This window comes from Bemisia tabaci, chromosome 5 (assembly GCF_918797505.1).
Source record: "Bemisia tabaci chromosome 5, PGI_BMITA_v3".
In the NCBI taxonomy this organism is placed as follows: domain Eukaryota; kingdom Metazoa; phylum Arthropoda; class Insecta; order Hemiptera; family Aleyrodidae; genus Bemisia; species Bemisia tabaci.
The window spans coordinates 44,389,216-44,403,775 of record NC_092797.1 but is presented as its reverse complement, the minus strand read 5'-3'; the positions used below and the strand labels follow the sequence as shown (position 1 = coordinate 44,403,775).

The 14,560-nt window shown below is 36.5% G+C and overlaps 2 protein-coding genes across 4 annotated transcripts in view; one reads left to right on the top strand and one right to left on the bottom strand.

The window, feature by feature from the left end:
* Window positions 1-627: 627 nt before the first annotated feature.
* LOC109032417 (proton-coupled amino acid transporter-like protein acs) overlaps window positions 628-14,560 on the bottom strand; it is a 20,723-nt gene continuing 6,790 nt past the window's right edge. For all 3 annotated transcript variants that reach the window (XM_072300805.1, XM_072300803.1, XM_072300802.1), the window contains exons 2-10: window positions 14,054-14,275; window positions 11,394-11,553; window positions 10,009-10,159; window positions 8,824-8,945; window positions 8,291-8,375; window positions 7,148-7,420; window positions 5,184-5,362; window positions 3,192-3,367; window positions 628-2,378 (exon numbers count right to left, since the gene is read on the bottom strand). In XM_072300805.1, the coding sequence (XP_072156906.1) occupies window positions 2,125-2,378; window positions 3,192-3,367; window positions 5,184-5,362; window positions 7,148-7,420; window positions 8,291-8,375; window positions 8,824-8,945; window positions 10,009-10,159; window positions 11,394-11,533 (1,380 nt within the window). In that variant the 5' untranslated portion in view covers window positions 11,534-11,553; window positions 14,054-14,275 and the 3' untranslated portion in view covers window positions 628-2,124. The remainder of the gene's footprint in view (window positions 2,379-3,191; window positions 3,368-5,183; window positions 5,363-7,147; window positions 7,421-8,290; window positions 8,376-8,823; window positions 8,946-10,008; window positions 10,160-11,393; window positions 11,554-14,053; window positions 14,276-14,560) is intronic.
* Window positions 12,028-14,560, top strand: part of LOC109032438 (uncharacterized) — a 14,325-nt gene continuing 11,792 nt past the window's right edge. The window contains exon 1 of the mRNA XM_072300806.1: window positions 12,028-12,260. The gene's annotated coding sequence lies outside the window, so the exon portion shown is untranslated. The remainder of the gene's footprint in view (window positions 12,261-14,560) is intronic.

The following is a 14,560-nucleotide window of genomic DNA, read 5'->3' as shown; positions in this document are numbered from 1 at the left end:
AGGCGCAGTGTGGCGTCTGATAAGAATCTTGGTCGCCAACACATTCCAAGTTCACGGACAGATATAAATGATATTTTGGATATCCGTAAGGATTTTAAACTGCCCGAGGAGTCATTCTCGAGTGTAGTCTTTCAGCTTGTTAATCGTGTTCTTCTGCTGTATCCAAGTTTCTCTGTCTCAAATTTAGGAATCTTAATTAATTTATATGACTCCGTTCAATTCGTCACTCCTCTGACGTAAGGGCGTATCTCCATTCTGCCGTGCTAAGGAAATTCGGCGTATGAACCTCCAATTTCTTCCAAATTTTCCTAGATAAAAGATGTATTTTTGACGACATTCACGCACATTTTTCTTTAAAATTTTGTGATGTTTTAGATTAAATTGCGTACAAAATTGTCTAAAAATTTTGGAAACAAATATTCACAATTTCCCCAGTAAAATATAGTTTTTATCGAAGGAAACTTTACTACTACTATACTACTACTTTAAGGAAAAAAGAGAAGAAAAACTCGGCGAGTCCTCAAAATTTTACAGACTAAAATGTCTCATTTGACCGTTACAGTAGACAATTCAGATTTTACAAATTTATTTGACGGTATTTTAAGAGTGATGAAAATTAACACGGAATGAGTTGTGGATAGTTACTTTAATTATCAGCACATCTGTAAAAACAAAATGGTTAAACAAAATTTAACTTGTTTTTTTTTTTTTAAAATACACAAATATTAACTGAATTAGTGATGTTCAGGTCTGTTCATTGTCTTTTTACGCCAGTCAGCTGAGTAAAATACATTCATAACTAACCAAAAACCATAATAGAACCTTAACTGTTTGGTGGCAGGTTTCCAGCAAAGCTCCTAGATTTTTTTTTTCTGTTGAACAGCTGATTACAGTATTTTCAACGCCCAACACACATTTTGAACCATCAAAGTTTTTAATATTCTACGCAGATCTTTGCAAAAAAAGTTCAACATAACTGATAAATACTGCTTGTTAAAATTTTGGTGCACAAATACGTCTTTGGACATCTATTATCAACAATTTTTCATTTTGATCAGGCATTTCTAAATTTTGATTTGATATGTCATGTCATTAGAGTACGATGAACCAAACAGTTTAAATTACTGATTGTAAGAATTTCATCGCAGTTAGCTGCATGAACCGTGGTAAGAATATCAACTCTGCTTGGAATATTGCAGGTGATCAAGTGCCTTCATTAATTTGCCTTCATTTACACAGGTATGCAGTGTATCGTACGTAAAACAAAAGTCTTTGTCCAAGATCTTGTCTTTAATTCAACTTCATAGTAACTCTCACCTTTGAGAGTTTGCTTGACGACAATCGATACTTTTTACTCATTACTCTTTCATGCTTATTACCGGAGCGACTAAAAGTCGACGTCATCTTTCAAAAATTACGAAGTAAAACTCGTAAATATATAAAGTAGACACAGGCAACACATGAAATTATAATTTAAGAACAAGCACTATGAATCGTTAGTGAAGTTGCTCTAATAAATAAAAACTATAAAATTTTACGATTATCTTTGATAGAGATCTATAGTGTTAACATTATATGATAAACAAAATAAACTTTTTGTTCGTTTTTCTTGATTTAATTTTTATATGAGCTAAAAATTTAACTCTTCCGAGAAAGCATTCATGACTTTTTGGAACGCTAGAAACTGACTCGGTCATATTTTTTTTTTTTTTTTTTTAAAAATTAATTTAGGAAGAAAAGGAACATTCCTTACACACTTTATTTACCTCGATTTTTCACTCTTCACGTAAGTATTTAAAAAAAATGAGCTTCTACCCACCAGCAATTCATAACCCTAGATGAGATGAAATCACAGGTATATCTTATCGCTCAAACAATTTAACGGTTTCATGAAACCAGGAGAAATGAGTAAAATCATCATCTGAATAATCTGCCATGGAAATCATAAAGAATAATCATTATTCAAACTTTTCCAAGTCTGATGTTCTTCATGTATATTGCACGCAAACCAAGACCACGGCTCCCTTCAACGTATTCTTACCAGAAATCAGATTGGCTGAAAACTGTTCCAAATTTTCAGTCTTTGGACGGAGTGATTTCAATAAATCCTATGAAATACGCACATCACGAGCCAACGATTACTTTCTTGTAGATGTTGATAATACTGGTGGATCCTCCAATGAAAAATGCGTAAACGGCTACGAATAACAGACAGATATTTTTGAGCAAAAAGAGAGCGAAAACGCAGCCGTGATATTTGTCCCAACGTGTGAGCAACTCCATTATAGTTGGGAAAGCAACGCCCAAATTCGCCAATCCTAGGGCGCCGATCAGCGATATGAATAACTCTAAGTTCGGGATCGAAACTGCCAGTCCAACTGCAAGCATACAAGATCAGGTGTTTTTATTTTTCCCTTTAAGTATTAAAACATATTTACATATTTTTGCAAAATTACACAATCTTACCACTGTAGTAGCACTGTACCACTGTAAGTAAAATGATTCAGAGACAAGACTTCTCTGAGGAACTTTACGAAAAATATAGAATTTTTTAAAATACGCACGCTGATTACAAGTAAATTTTAAGAAAGACCTATCTTAACATTAATTTTTTTTCAAATGACGTGCAGAAACGAATTGATCGATATTTTATGGTACGACTTTCGACAGGAAAAGGGACCTGAATGCTGGGAAATATATTTCTTGGGAGAAAGATTCTTTTTTCAATATAGTTGGAAAAATCGTGAATTCAGTTTCAAAAAAAACTGTTGTGCTTCAAAACATAAGTATTAAACGTGTTGAGTTATTTTTGCGCTATTAAAACGCGTTTTGTGATGCAATTCTTCTACTTCAGGCTTCAGCAAACGTTAGTAAAATGTTCCTTGTACTGCACTCTAAACTTTATACAGTCATAATTCCGGGTTGATCAAAATTTGCCATGTTTTTATGTTTTTGTGCCAAAATCCTTGACAATGCTTCCAGCAGAAATGGTGTGGGTATCTGACAATCAGCTTAATTACGAGTTTTTGGTCAGTGACATTAGTTTTCCTGATAATGGTCACGGATGAAATGAATTGTATGTGAAACGCTTCGAACCAGGCTCAGCTGAAGTACACAAACTGCTTGGATAGGGATATCCATTCAAACAGTCGCACTTAAAAGAAATAAATTCAAAATGTTTTAACACTTACATGTCACTAAAACGAGTAATGTCCTTCCGATGTATTCGTAAACTAATTTTTTCCTCGATTCTTCAAATTTTGGTTCCAAATAATCACCCCACAGCATTTGAAACGTTACATAGGCGCAGATTGCGTAGCAAATGTAGACAGAGAAGGCCAGCATTACTTTTACACATTGAGCGGGACTGCAACATTAAACAAGAAAGCTAAACATAATTTAGGGCGCCGAGAGCATGATAGATTGGAGTTGAATTTAGAGAGCATGGTCTAATTAAACTAGCATGGGTATATTCTGGATTAGTATGTAAGCATTTGCTTTACTTATTCAAGAAAACTAGTCTATTTGACCGTTTAAACTTATTATAATAGGAATCAAGTAGAAATATAATTATATAACTCACACCAGAGCCGGATTTACCTACTTGCCGCCCATGGGCCGCTTGTATTTTGCCGCCCCCTTCTCATTCGTTTTGAAACATCAATAAAAACCATCAAGTGATCGTGCCGGAGGGGGAGGGGTGCATAAGACGCGTTTACCTACTCGTGTTGGATACATTTTTTGCGAAAGCCCTGTCAACACTACTAGCAAAATTTCACGGAACTTGACGCGAAAGTTAAGCTCCGTAAACCTATCTCTGTATGGACAAGGTCCTCCATTTATAAGAAATGAACCAAAAAATTATGAAAGAACAAACATAAATGTGGTTTCATAATTTTAACTTCCGCCGCTGCGCCGCGCTGATCGAATTGTGTTTGGCGCAATGCGTGAAGTATTCCTGTAGTCTTGTAGGCGCTATGCGTTTCACGCCAACCGCCCCTGACCGCACTGTGTTTGGCGCAATGGGTAAAGTATTCATGCAGTCTTGTAGGCGCTAACATGTGTTATATACCGACCGCCACGCCGAGAGCTTGTCCTTTTCATCTCAAGTCCTCGTCATCATTCCTCTCTGCGCTAAGCTCCTGGCCAAATTGCGTGTTTAGTTCCTCCCTTAACTCGACTAACTAAGATGCTGTCTCTTGTATCACCGAAAAACGACAAAATTAGAAATTACTATACTTTCAGGAAAGAGAGTTTGTCCCCTTTCCTCATTGATAATTTTTTTTTCTGAATCCGATTTTTTTTATACCTACATTTAAAAAAATTGCAAATTTTTCCGCCCCCTAAATTTGCCTTCATGGGCCGCGGCCCACGTGGCCACCCCCTTAATACGGCCCTGACTTACACTGGTTTGCACTAATTTAATTCGTGGTCTGAAAAGTAACTTTCTGTTTATGAATAATTGAAAATATCATATGAGGGGCTTGGTGGAAAGGTGCATAAGTGCAGTTTTTGCTATTTCGAGAAATACGTGTTTGAAGTTCCGAAATTGCACGGATCCTTATAGCGGAAAGGATGTTCAAACTGATTTTTTGATGCTTAGAAATTGGAATGCCGGAGCAAATTTTTCAGAGAACATGCAATAAGATTAGTTTTACTTGAATCAATAATATCTCAATTTTTCCAAAAACGAAACTTATGCGCCTTGTCGTAGCCCGTTATATGTGCATAGCGAGAGGTATTTGACCGTGTAATAATAAAATAATCATGAATTCGAAAATGAGCCACTTTATTAGGACCGCGTTTAGCAGAGAGGAACGAAACCACATCGGCTATTGCCAAATTTAATTAGGCAATTTAATTTTTTACAAGAGAACGTTTGTGCGAATTCTTTAGACAATTTTATGGAATTTGCCTCGCAATATCCAGAAAATGGACGAAAGTTTGCACAAAAATCCGCACAACCATTTTCATATAAAAATTAAATTGGCCAATTAAATCTGGCAACAGCTGATGTGGCTTGGCTCTTTTCTGCTTATAACGCAGTCCATTATTCGGGAAGTTGAGTGAGAGAGATCGGCAGTTTGAGTGTCCTTCGCTGCGCCTCCTTGAAAATATTATATGCCTACGGGAAGCGATTATTTACTCAGTAACTTTTAAAGAGACATGGAAACGGTACTTACACTTCATTATCCGGCAAATTGAGTGAGATGCTGCCCCTTGCCGAGTCTCCATATTTCAGATATCCGGCAAGACCGACCAAAAGGTAGAGAATCGTAATAGGTACCATCGCACAGTTGAGCACACCAAACCAGCCCCGAAACTGACGCGGATTTTTCATCTCACTCTTCAGAGGCATCACCTGAAAGAATTGGAAAGTTGGAGCCTGCACTACTACTTTGCGGGCTGATTATTGAAATAGGTAGGCAAAGCGATGGACAAAGAAGATACACGGAAAATGAAATGGTTCTATTGGTAGAAGTGCGTGGTTGCCATGGACAAAGGAGGACTGGAAGAATAGTCTATAAGTATCGCCCGTTTCGACCGATAGGATCGCTCCATTTTCCTTTGTCTTCTTTGTCTATAGCTTCGTCTATCAATTTCACTTATTGCCCCACAACCACACTAAAAAAGAACGGCATGTGAACCAAAGTTCACATGCCGTAGTTGGTTGTGGTTTAGTGTGGTGTGTGTTTTAGATGTTGCAAAGTCTCTATGAAAAAATACGAATTTTAGGGAAACGTGTGAAAATTTTCTCAGTTTTCTATCAGCAAATTTTATTCGCAATTAAATCTGAAGTATCTGAATATTTCGAGGAAAAATAGTCATAACTTTCCTTTAAAATGAATATTTTACAGAGGACATCTTGGCAACAAACGAATGTTCATGCGGCGGCGTGTTTCCTAAGCACGGTTCGTTATCCTAGATTTCGAAGTTCCTTCAATTAACGACGAACGCAATTTAATCAACTTGTAGGTAATGTTGGATTGCATATGCGACAATTTGAAGGCGTTTTGAACTTCTTGTCTCTATCTTTCGTTGAACGCTTTCCCTCATAAATGACATTTTTTAACATATTGTCCTGTATCACAGATTTCAATCGTAGGTATAAGTCATCGATGTTCAGGAAACCAATGCTCATCGTCAGGTGAAAGAGAGGCTCGCAGGAGCGGCACGGAACCATGAAATGAAGTTGTGTAAAAATGAGTTTAGTGCTGTTTGCCTGGACATTTTATACATAAAGGTTTGTTTCTTATTCTAAGTCATGCATTACTGAATGGCGAGTACCCAGAAGTTATTTTTTGCTTTCTTACCCTGCTAAACCCCCCCCCCCTCCCCCATTCCGTTGCAAAAGGCTGAGTTGGAGGATTCCTCGATTCGACCTGTTTGTAAAATGACCGAATTACAATTCCTCTGAACAGGCTAAAATGAATGTCCTCATCCCAGGTTTATCCCGTTTTCTACCATTCATCCCATAATTATCCCTCTAATTGATTCCGTGTAGAAAGGATAAGATTTGTCTTTGACATAATTTTTCGTGACAGGGGAAGCTTGCGACCTTAAATTTACCACCAAAAAAAAAAAAATGGAATTTTTATTCAGTTATTCTAAGCGAGAGATTTTCAGGTTTAGTTCATGTGATGGACATGGGCTCATTGTCAGCAAAGAAGGTACTTAAGGGCCATCTCCCGCTCCCTTCCCGAGAAAACTGTCCCTTCCTCCTCCTAGAAAAGTCTTGATATATGAGTCAATTAATGCCAAACAGAGAATAAATTGGTCCTCACCCTCCCTCTTTCCACCAAAATTGTCCTTGCTACGCTTATACGTGCGGACAGGATGAAAAGTATGTTCTTTTTAACGTGTCCCTTTGCAATCCTGAAGTAGGTCCACTAGAATTGATTGATGCTCAGACAACCCACGGGCAAATGTTACCATACAGTGTGACCGTATCAGAAACCCAGTGAACGTAATGTAAATTGTACTATTTTTTCTGTGACTAAATCTTTCAACCTTAAATATTTTTGGAATCACAACTATCATCCTTAATCCTTTCATCTTTCACAATCAACAATGTCATCTCAAGAGATTTTTTGTGATACATTTTTAATAAAACATGTTCATCGTAGAGATCTGTCAAAAAACTTACCACTCCAACCGCCTCCATCGCGAAAAGAGCCGTTCCGATAAAAAGAGGAAACCGATCCAACTCAACGACCGCTTGTCTGGTGGAGAAACTCGGTAAATCAGAGAGCATATAGTAAAACGTGATGCAATAGCAAATCAACGTCATTACGTTACCAAAAGACGACACCGGTGCCAAATATTTAAAGTTACGCAACCAACAGATCAGGATCAAAGGCCCCAGCAAGTATGCCATGTAGAGCCGGATATCCGTTTTGCCAAAGTACTGATCTCCCACCTAAAATGAACAAAAGAAAAACCATTATTGCTGAAAGGCTTACTTTCTTTTTGGCACATCAAACGTCATAATAAGTTAGAGTAGCAAAATTTCAATTTTTAAAGGAATTTTAAACATTTTAGCTTTTGTGCAAAAAATTAATAAAATTAATGGAATTATAACGGCAACGTTTATTGAGCTTGACAATCGGCAAACATTTCTAAGGAGGCAGTAGTGCAGAATCTGAGGGACCTCATAAACGAATCAGTTAGAAAGAGATGGAATATGTCGATGCTATGTCGATTGGGACGTCATGATCAGGGATATTTGTCCATTTTCCCCTCATATCGATGCCGATAAGATCACTGAAAAAAGTAATATGCTGTTTTAGCATCTAGGATGTCAAAGAAGTGCCTGGTGATCCCAAGATGCTGCCTTTGCTGCCCCCGCAGGTAATTTTACATCCTGTGAATCCAAATTCAATTGCGCGGGCAATCATGGTAGCATCTAAGGATCACCAGACACATTTTTGACATCCTAGGTGCTGAAACAGCACACAATTTTTTTCAGTGATGCTTCATTCACCGGCTTGACAGTATAATGGCCGTAAACTCTCCAGAGCAGGAATCAGACTATTGATCAAGAAGTAACACCAAATAGCTATACATCAGAAACTGGTTAGTTCGATTATTGTTTTTCTCAGTTGAAGTCAAAATTATCGAAGAACAAGGTAGAATCGAGCTAACTGCTTTTTTCGTGATTCATTATGCTAAGCGAGAGCATCAATAAGAAATGAAAAAAATAAAAATGGAGACAGCTCACGAGGTAAATTATATCAGAATTTGATTACAATTATAAGTGAAATGGGCTATGTCCACTAAAACCCCTTACCGCTTTCAGGTTTTCAGCCACGAATACAATGTACACGCAACAAGCACCGCCTTGAAACAAAAAGAGAATTATTTTGCACGCCACCCTGTAAGAAAAGACAAATATTTAAAATTTGAAAACCGATGTTGTATAAAATAATGACAAAAGTGGACGGACCGTTAATGAAGCCAGTCTCTATTCCCGGCGATGAATTCATACGGAGGATACTGAAGCGACCTAATTAGGTAAAATTATCTCAGTGAACTCCAATCGATGAGAATAAAGGTGTATATTACATCTGAATAAATGATTTTAAATTCCATGATCAGTCAGGAAAGGTGTTTGAAAAAAGTAGTAAAAAATATGAAGGAAGAAATGTCGTAAAAATTTCCAAAAAACAATCACATGTGCAGAGGAGGATGTTACACTAAGTTAAAATTAACGTATCATACAATATAATGACGCATCATTAAATATAATTAATATTAACATGAAGAGTCTTTCGACTTTTTTCCTTTTCGACTAAAATAATGCACATTTGTATAAATACAAACCCCGCAGCTCCTGCTAAAGGTCTAAATGTCTTGGGTCCTTCTGCAAATGCTGCCTCGAATGTTTGAGCATACGTCATCCTGGGAACTCGTCGCTTTTTACACAGCTCATATTCTGACCGCACCTGGTGGTAATGGATAGAAATGCAATAAATAATTCCAATTAATGGCTTTATAGTTTTGATATCAGTTTCAACAGACACTTCACGCAGATTTGATTGATGACCATTGATTGCAGCCAGGGATAATACGATCAGACCATACTCAAGCGATTAAAGTGTCTTTGAACTCTCATTTTTATACTTTAATTTAATGAGTCTGGTGGGAATTGATTTTTGAAGGTCATAGGAAATACCTAGGAATGCAGTATAAATATACTACAAATAATTTTACTTTAAATATTTATTTGAATATTTTTCTCCTCCTCTACATCGTTCAAAACAATAATATTCTGTTTCCGTATTTAAGATAAGTCAAATAAGCAGAGGAGACTAAAATTTAGAGAAAATGAAATTAATTTAGAGTTAATCAGGGTCATATCAGAATTAACACGAGTAATTAGGTGCCTTCTACAGAGTAAAATAAAATGGAATTTAGCCAAATTTGACTTGACAGTAGAGTGAATTTTGACTTGACATCGTCTTCAATCTAAGAACATAATAACATCACATTTTATAGAACGTAATGCAGATCCTAGACCCTCTTAAATTTATTCTTATTTATATTATATAAATTTTCCATGGACTACGGCACATTATACCTCAATGGCCCAAAATTACGTAACATAATATAACATATACCTATGTAACATATTACGGTTGGTGTCTTGAGCAATCTGTTGAGATTTTGAGGGGCGCACGTGATAAAGTCATTAAATTCAGTAGCTTAACCGACTCTCTTAGAAGTCTTAAGAAATCACAAAAATGGCCTCAGCCTTTGAAGGCCACAAGCAGAGAATGTATACCGGGAATCCGTAAGTTTTTGAACACTCAAAAAATCAGGGCGATGTGGGCAATTTTATTAGCTCTCAGAGGCCACCAGTGAAATAAAATATTAAACAAACATGAGTTTCCTTCATGAATTTTCTTCAGTCTTCAGAGACCGTTAACAGAAAATACCAAAACCAAAGTTTATTGCAAGAATAAGAAAAAATGAAGAGATCAAAATTTGATTATCTGCGTGACTTACAAGCATTTGCATTGTATAAGTACTGAGGGCTCCAACAGCAAGAGTGCCTATGATGCCCAGCAAATAACCCGCATTGGAAAACGCCTTGGGCATCGCTAAAATTCCGGTACCTAAACTAACTTTCAGCATGTGAATCAATGTCTCAAAATACCTGTAATTATAAATATATCGGGTTTTTTAGGAATAATTATTTTTTTTAATGTATATGATTTGTTCCTATTTTCTATAAGGCAATTATTGGATTCCATAGAAAAATGTTGAGCGCATAGCATTCATTTAAGCAGAGGTAAAATTGTGGATAAATAATAATTACTTCCAGGGGAGAAATGTTGCATGTTTGGTATTAGAGGCGTAACTGCAGGGGTACCAACACTGGAAAATATGTCTCCAAATTAAGGGCCTTTCTTCACGGTGCAGAAGACTTTATTCGAGATCAATTCATATTTCTCCATTATAAGAAGTTTATTATTAAACTCGCCACTATATAAAACACTGCTTGCCATGCGCACCGTATTGTACACTTTCGTCGAAAAAAAAATCTAGTAAATTTTGACGCAAAAAAGAAAGTAAAAACTTTGCATAATATTTTTGAGAGATTTATATTTTAAACCCTTCCCACTCTACAAGCAAGCTCTTGTAAAGGTCATTGTATATTTGAATTACATGATGAATTATTCTGAAGTTTTAATATTGAATGGGGATTGGTAAGCTTGGGTGCGATACGATGGCTTCACACTTGGCGAACATTGTGTGTGTATACTGTAAAGGTATCAGTGGCAGAAACATCACTGGATGATAACGTTTATGCGGAAAAATGATAGCAACTAATAGTCTGTCTAGGATACTGGGAGTCCTTGCAAATCTGAATCATGTGCACTATTTTACCAACTTGATTACCCTATGACTTACAGGGACTTCAATTTCAGTGCCCTAGACTATGAGAATTGCATTTATTAAATGTGTAAGATAGCCGTAGAGATGTGTAGATGTGTAGACGTGTAGCCCGAACGGAGAAAAAAAATTCGTGCGTAAAATCCAAAGTTCAAGTTGGATCTTTGAAATTTTCGGATCATGCATCGAAAACTTGAGGTCCAGCTAGCTTTCGAAGTGCAAGTCACACATCTAAAGTACTCTGGTTGAAACCATTGAGGTTTCAACCGAAGTAGCGGACTAAGTACATTCGATGTGTAACCCGAACTTTGGCAGCTGGATCACAAGTTTTTGCATGTACGCACCGCGAGCTACACAAATCCAAATAACTTGAGCTTTGAGTCCCACGCAGAAAGTTGTTTTCCCCGTGCAGAGCATGCATTACTTTGTATATTAAATAATATACATCACCTTCAGCCACAAAATGGAAGAAAAACCAACGGAAAAACTCTTACGTTGTCAAATTTTTATCGCCTGTGTCTTTGTCCGGGTCATAGTCATCTTTAATAATCGGGGCCTTCATGGAATCACCGACATACCCGATCTCTTCATCAGATCCAAATTGGGGTGGATTGGTCTTCTGATCAGTCGCCATCCTGCTTAGGCTTTGAGGAACTACAATTTAAAATGTTGGCAAATGTTCACTGACTAGCACAATTAAAAACTTTGTCACAATATTTCAAATGAGCACTCCATTCATTGTTCAGCACCGTAAGGATGTTCTCTCAAATACCATTGTCTACAAACATGTTGTCAGAAAAAAACTGCAAGGATGCACTTTGCACAAAGATTAATTGCTGAAAATAAGTCTCATCTGATAGCACCCCCCCCCCCCCTCTTCTATTCCAGTGTTCGTAGCATCGAACGATCAAAACGTATAAATAGCTGCGCCAATCGTTAGCTTTTATCAATCATAGTTTTTTTCGGCAAATCTAATCAGATTTCTCTCACTTTGTTCTTAAATTCTTATCACTCTCTCTATATAATTTGGCCGGTTTCAAAAGTTAGTACTTAATTCTATATCACATACATCACCGACGAATGATAAGAATAAAAACCTATTCAGATGGAGAACATTTTATTTTTTAACATCCAATCGTGTGACGTGAGGGTTTCTGCCAGAAGTAGGTTTAAGAGCTAAAGAAGAAGAAAAATGTAAGTGTTTTTCAAAATTTGAATGACTGACAGTGAGATAAGTGGTAAAAAGTGAGAAAAAGAGAAAAAACTGAAGTGGCGTGATGTTAAGTGGATGAGGTCCCCTCTACCTAAGAATTCTCTGAAAAGCTAAAGTAAGGTTTAAAAAATGGAAAGAAACACTCAAGGTAAGAATTACCAGCCCTGCAACCAAGAATGGCAGAATTGAGGAGCAGGAGGGGGGGGGGGGGGGGCTATTGCGAGTTGCCCTTTTTTTTGAAAAAGGAAAAATATACACAAAAAAGAAACTATTCTAATGCCGTAGTTGTTTACTCGAATTGTATCTCTAGTTTCACAAAATGTAATCATCTACGAAGTAATTAATCTTCCTGTAAATAAAAATCACAGGATCCTAATTTCAACGTAGGATCGATAGGTCGATAAAAGATAAACATGTTAAAAGTTGTCGGTATCAAAGGGCAATTTTTCTGGAGAATTCTTGATTGAGAAATAATTTTTCGAAGAAAACGGTTGGGGAAAAAATAAACAAAAAATACAGGAATGATTCACGAATATTGTTAAAAATATGATTACTGGTGATAACCATGAGATAAAAAGTAAATAAATATACTTTTCACTCATTCATAAATTGGAGAGGTCACAAAAATAATGTTCCAACGAAATTATTTGAGTTGGGGAAATTTTTAATCATTGAATAAATGAGAGAAATCATCATATTCTAGGTGACTTGGAAACCTTTCTTCCGCGGGGAGGGGGGAAGAGGGGGCTCAGCCATGAGAATAACTTGGAAGGAAAAATTGGCCGGGAAATAGATCTTTCATCAGTGTCAATGTTGAATTAATTATTTCGAGTCTCACTTGTTCCCTGGGGAATGCTCAAAAAAGAGGTCAAGTGCACAGAGCAATGCCCCGTCTATTTGCGTTGCATTTAACCATGTGCTCTGTGCACGAAAACAATAGTGTCAAATGTAGATTCGAAAACAGAGGCAGGTTCATTCTGGTTTATGGCTTTATTTACAAAGTGAACTATTTTTTTTAAAAAAAGGAAGAGGTTGACTTGTTTTTTAAAAATAAATTGTCATCTTATTGCTGTGAAAAGTTAGTATTTAATCAATTTTACTGATGACGGTCAAACGGCTCAAAAAAATCAATGAGTCGCCATGAAGAAAATAAAACAGACAGCTGTCCTTCAATTAGGAAAAAAATGATGACACTGAATATCTCTTCAACAAAATGTGAATAGGCAATTTATTAAGTTGCGGGATTCATTCTTAAAGACTTTCCATTAAACCTCACACTCAAAAAGTGCTTAAGAAAAATGCCTGACTGTAACGATTTTTTAATTCATATCCTAATTTCATTCACAAATTGACGGTGAAACTGCAAAACCACGCATGCATCTGCGATTGCAACGCTGTATAGCTTTACTGCCACATTTAATTTTTTTTAAGGACTGGTAATGTTGTATGAGTAAGTTTTTATGCATTTATTTTGCTCTTTCAAAAAAATTCTTCAAATTTTTTTCACGAGGATGTCAAGAGGAATAGGCACTTTAAATAAAAGTTTAAAAGAAAAACAGAAATTCTTAGATGTTGCACCGCAAAACCGGCTAATATTTTTCGTTATAAACAATTTTTTTTTTTTTTTTTTTTTTTTTTTTAAACTTGTAGGATTTCTCCTGGTATTAAGATAACCCAAGACGAGTCGAGGACTAGAGTCCTGGGTCCTTTTTATGCCCTAACCATTAAAATTTATAAGATTAGAAAACTAAAAAAACGAAAAGAGAAATAAGTGAGATAAAACATAGAGGACTATTACATGTTTAGGAAACTCCTAACTATATTAAATATATTATTATTGAATATATAATTACTACATAATATATATCTTAGGATGAAATTGAAGTGTGATTATCAATAAAAAACGTTTTACGGGAAGAAAAGAAAGAAACATGAAGTTACCTGGAAATCGTCGAGTTGAAGAAAATCAATGGAGCGCAGCATCAAAATAATTCAATGAACCGAATCGAAGACTCAAAATGTCACGAGTGTCAACAAACAAAGACGAGCGCACAATGGTCAGGGGAATGATTTGCACTCCGCGCATGTGGCTCACTGACCGCTCAAAGTTGACTTAACCTTTGATCAGTCTCGCTGCGTAATCCATTCACCGGTGCAAACCATCTGCAGCAAAATCAAATTTCAATCAATGAATTGAGCTTTGTTTGCCATTTGGACTGTTAACCTACCTGTCTCACTCTCAGTTTCGAATTCCACGCCATGCTCTGTGTGCATGCCCTTTACGAGGGGCCGTGAACTTGGATGGTGGAATGTAGACTTGTGACCGATATTCTCACTTCCGGATGGAGTTATCTCGTTTTTGCAACACTTTTAGTTTGATAAAATGAGTCGTTTGATTTCGGAAGTGGAGTTGTGTGTATTCAAGTATGACGCCACTGTTAGGATTCT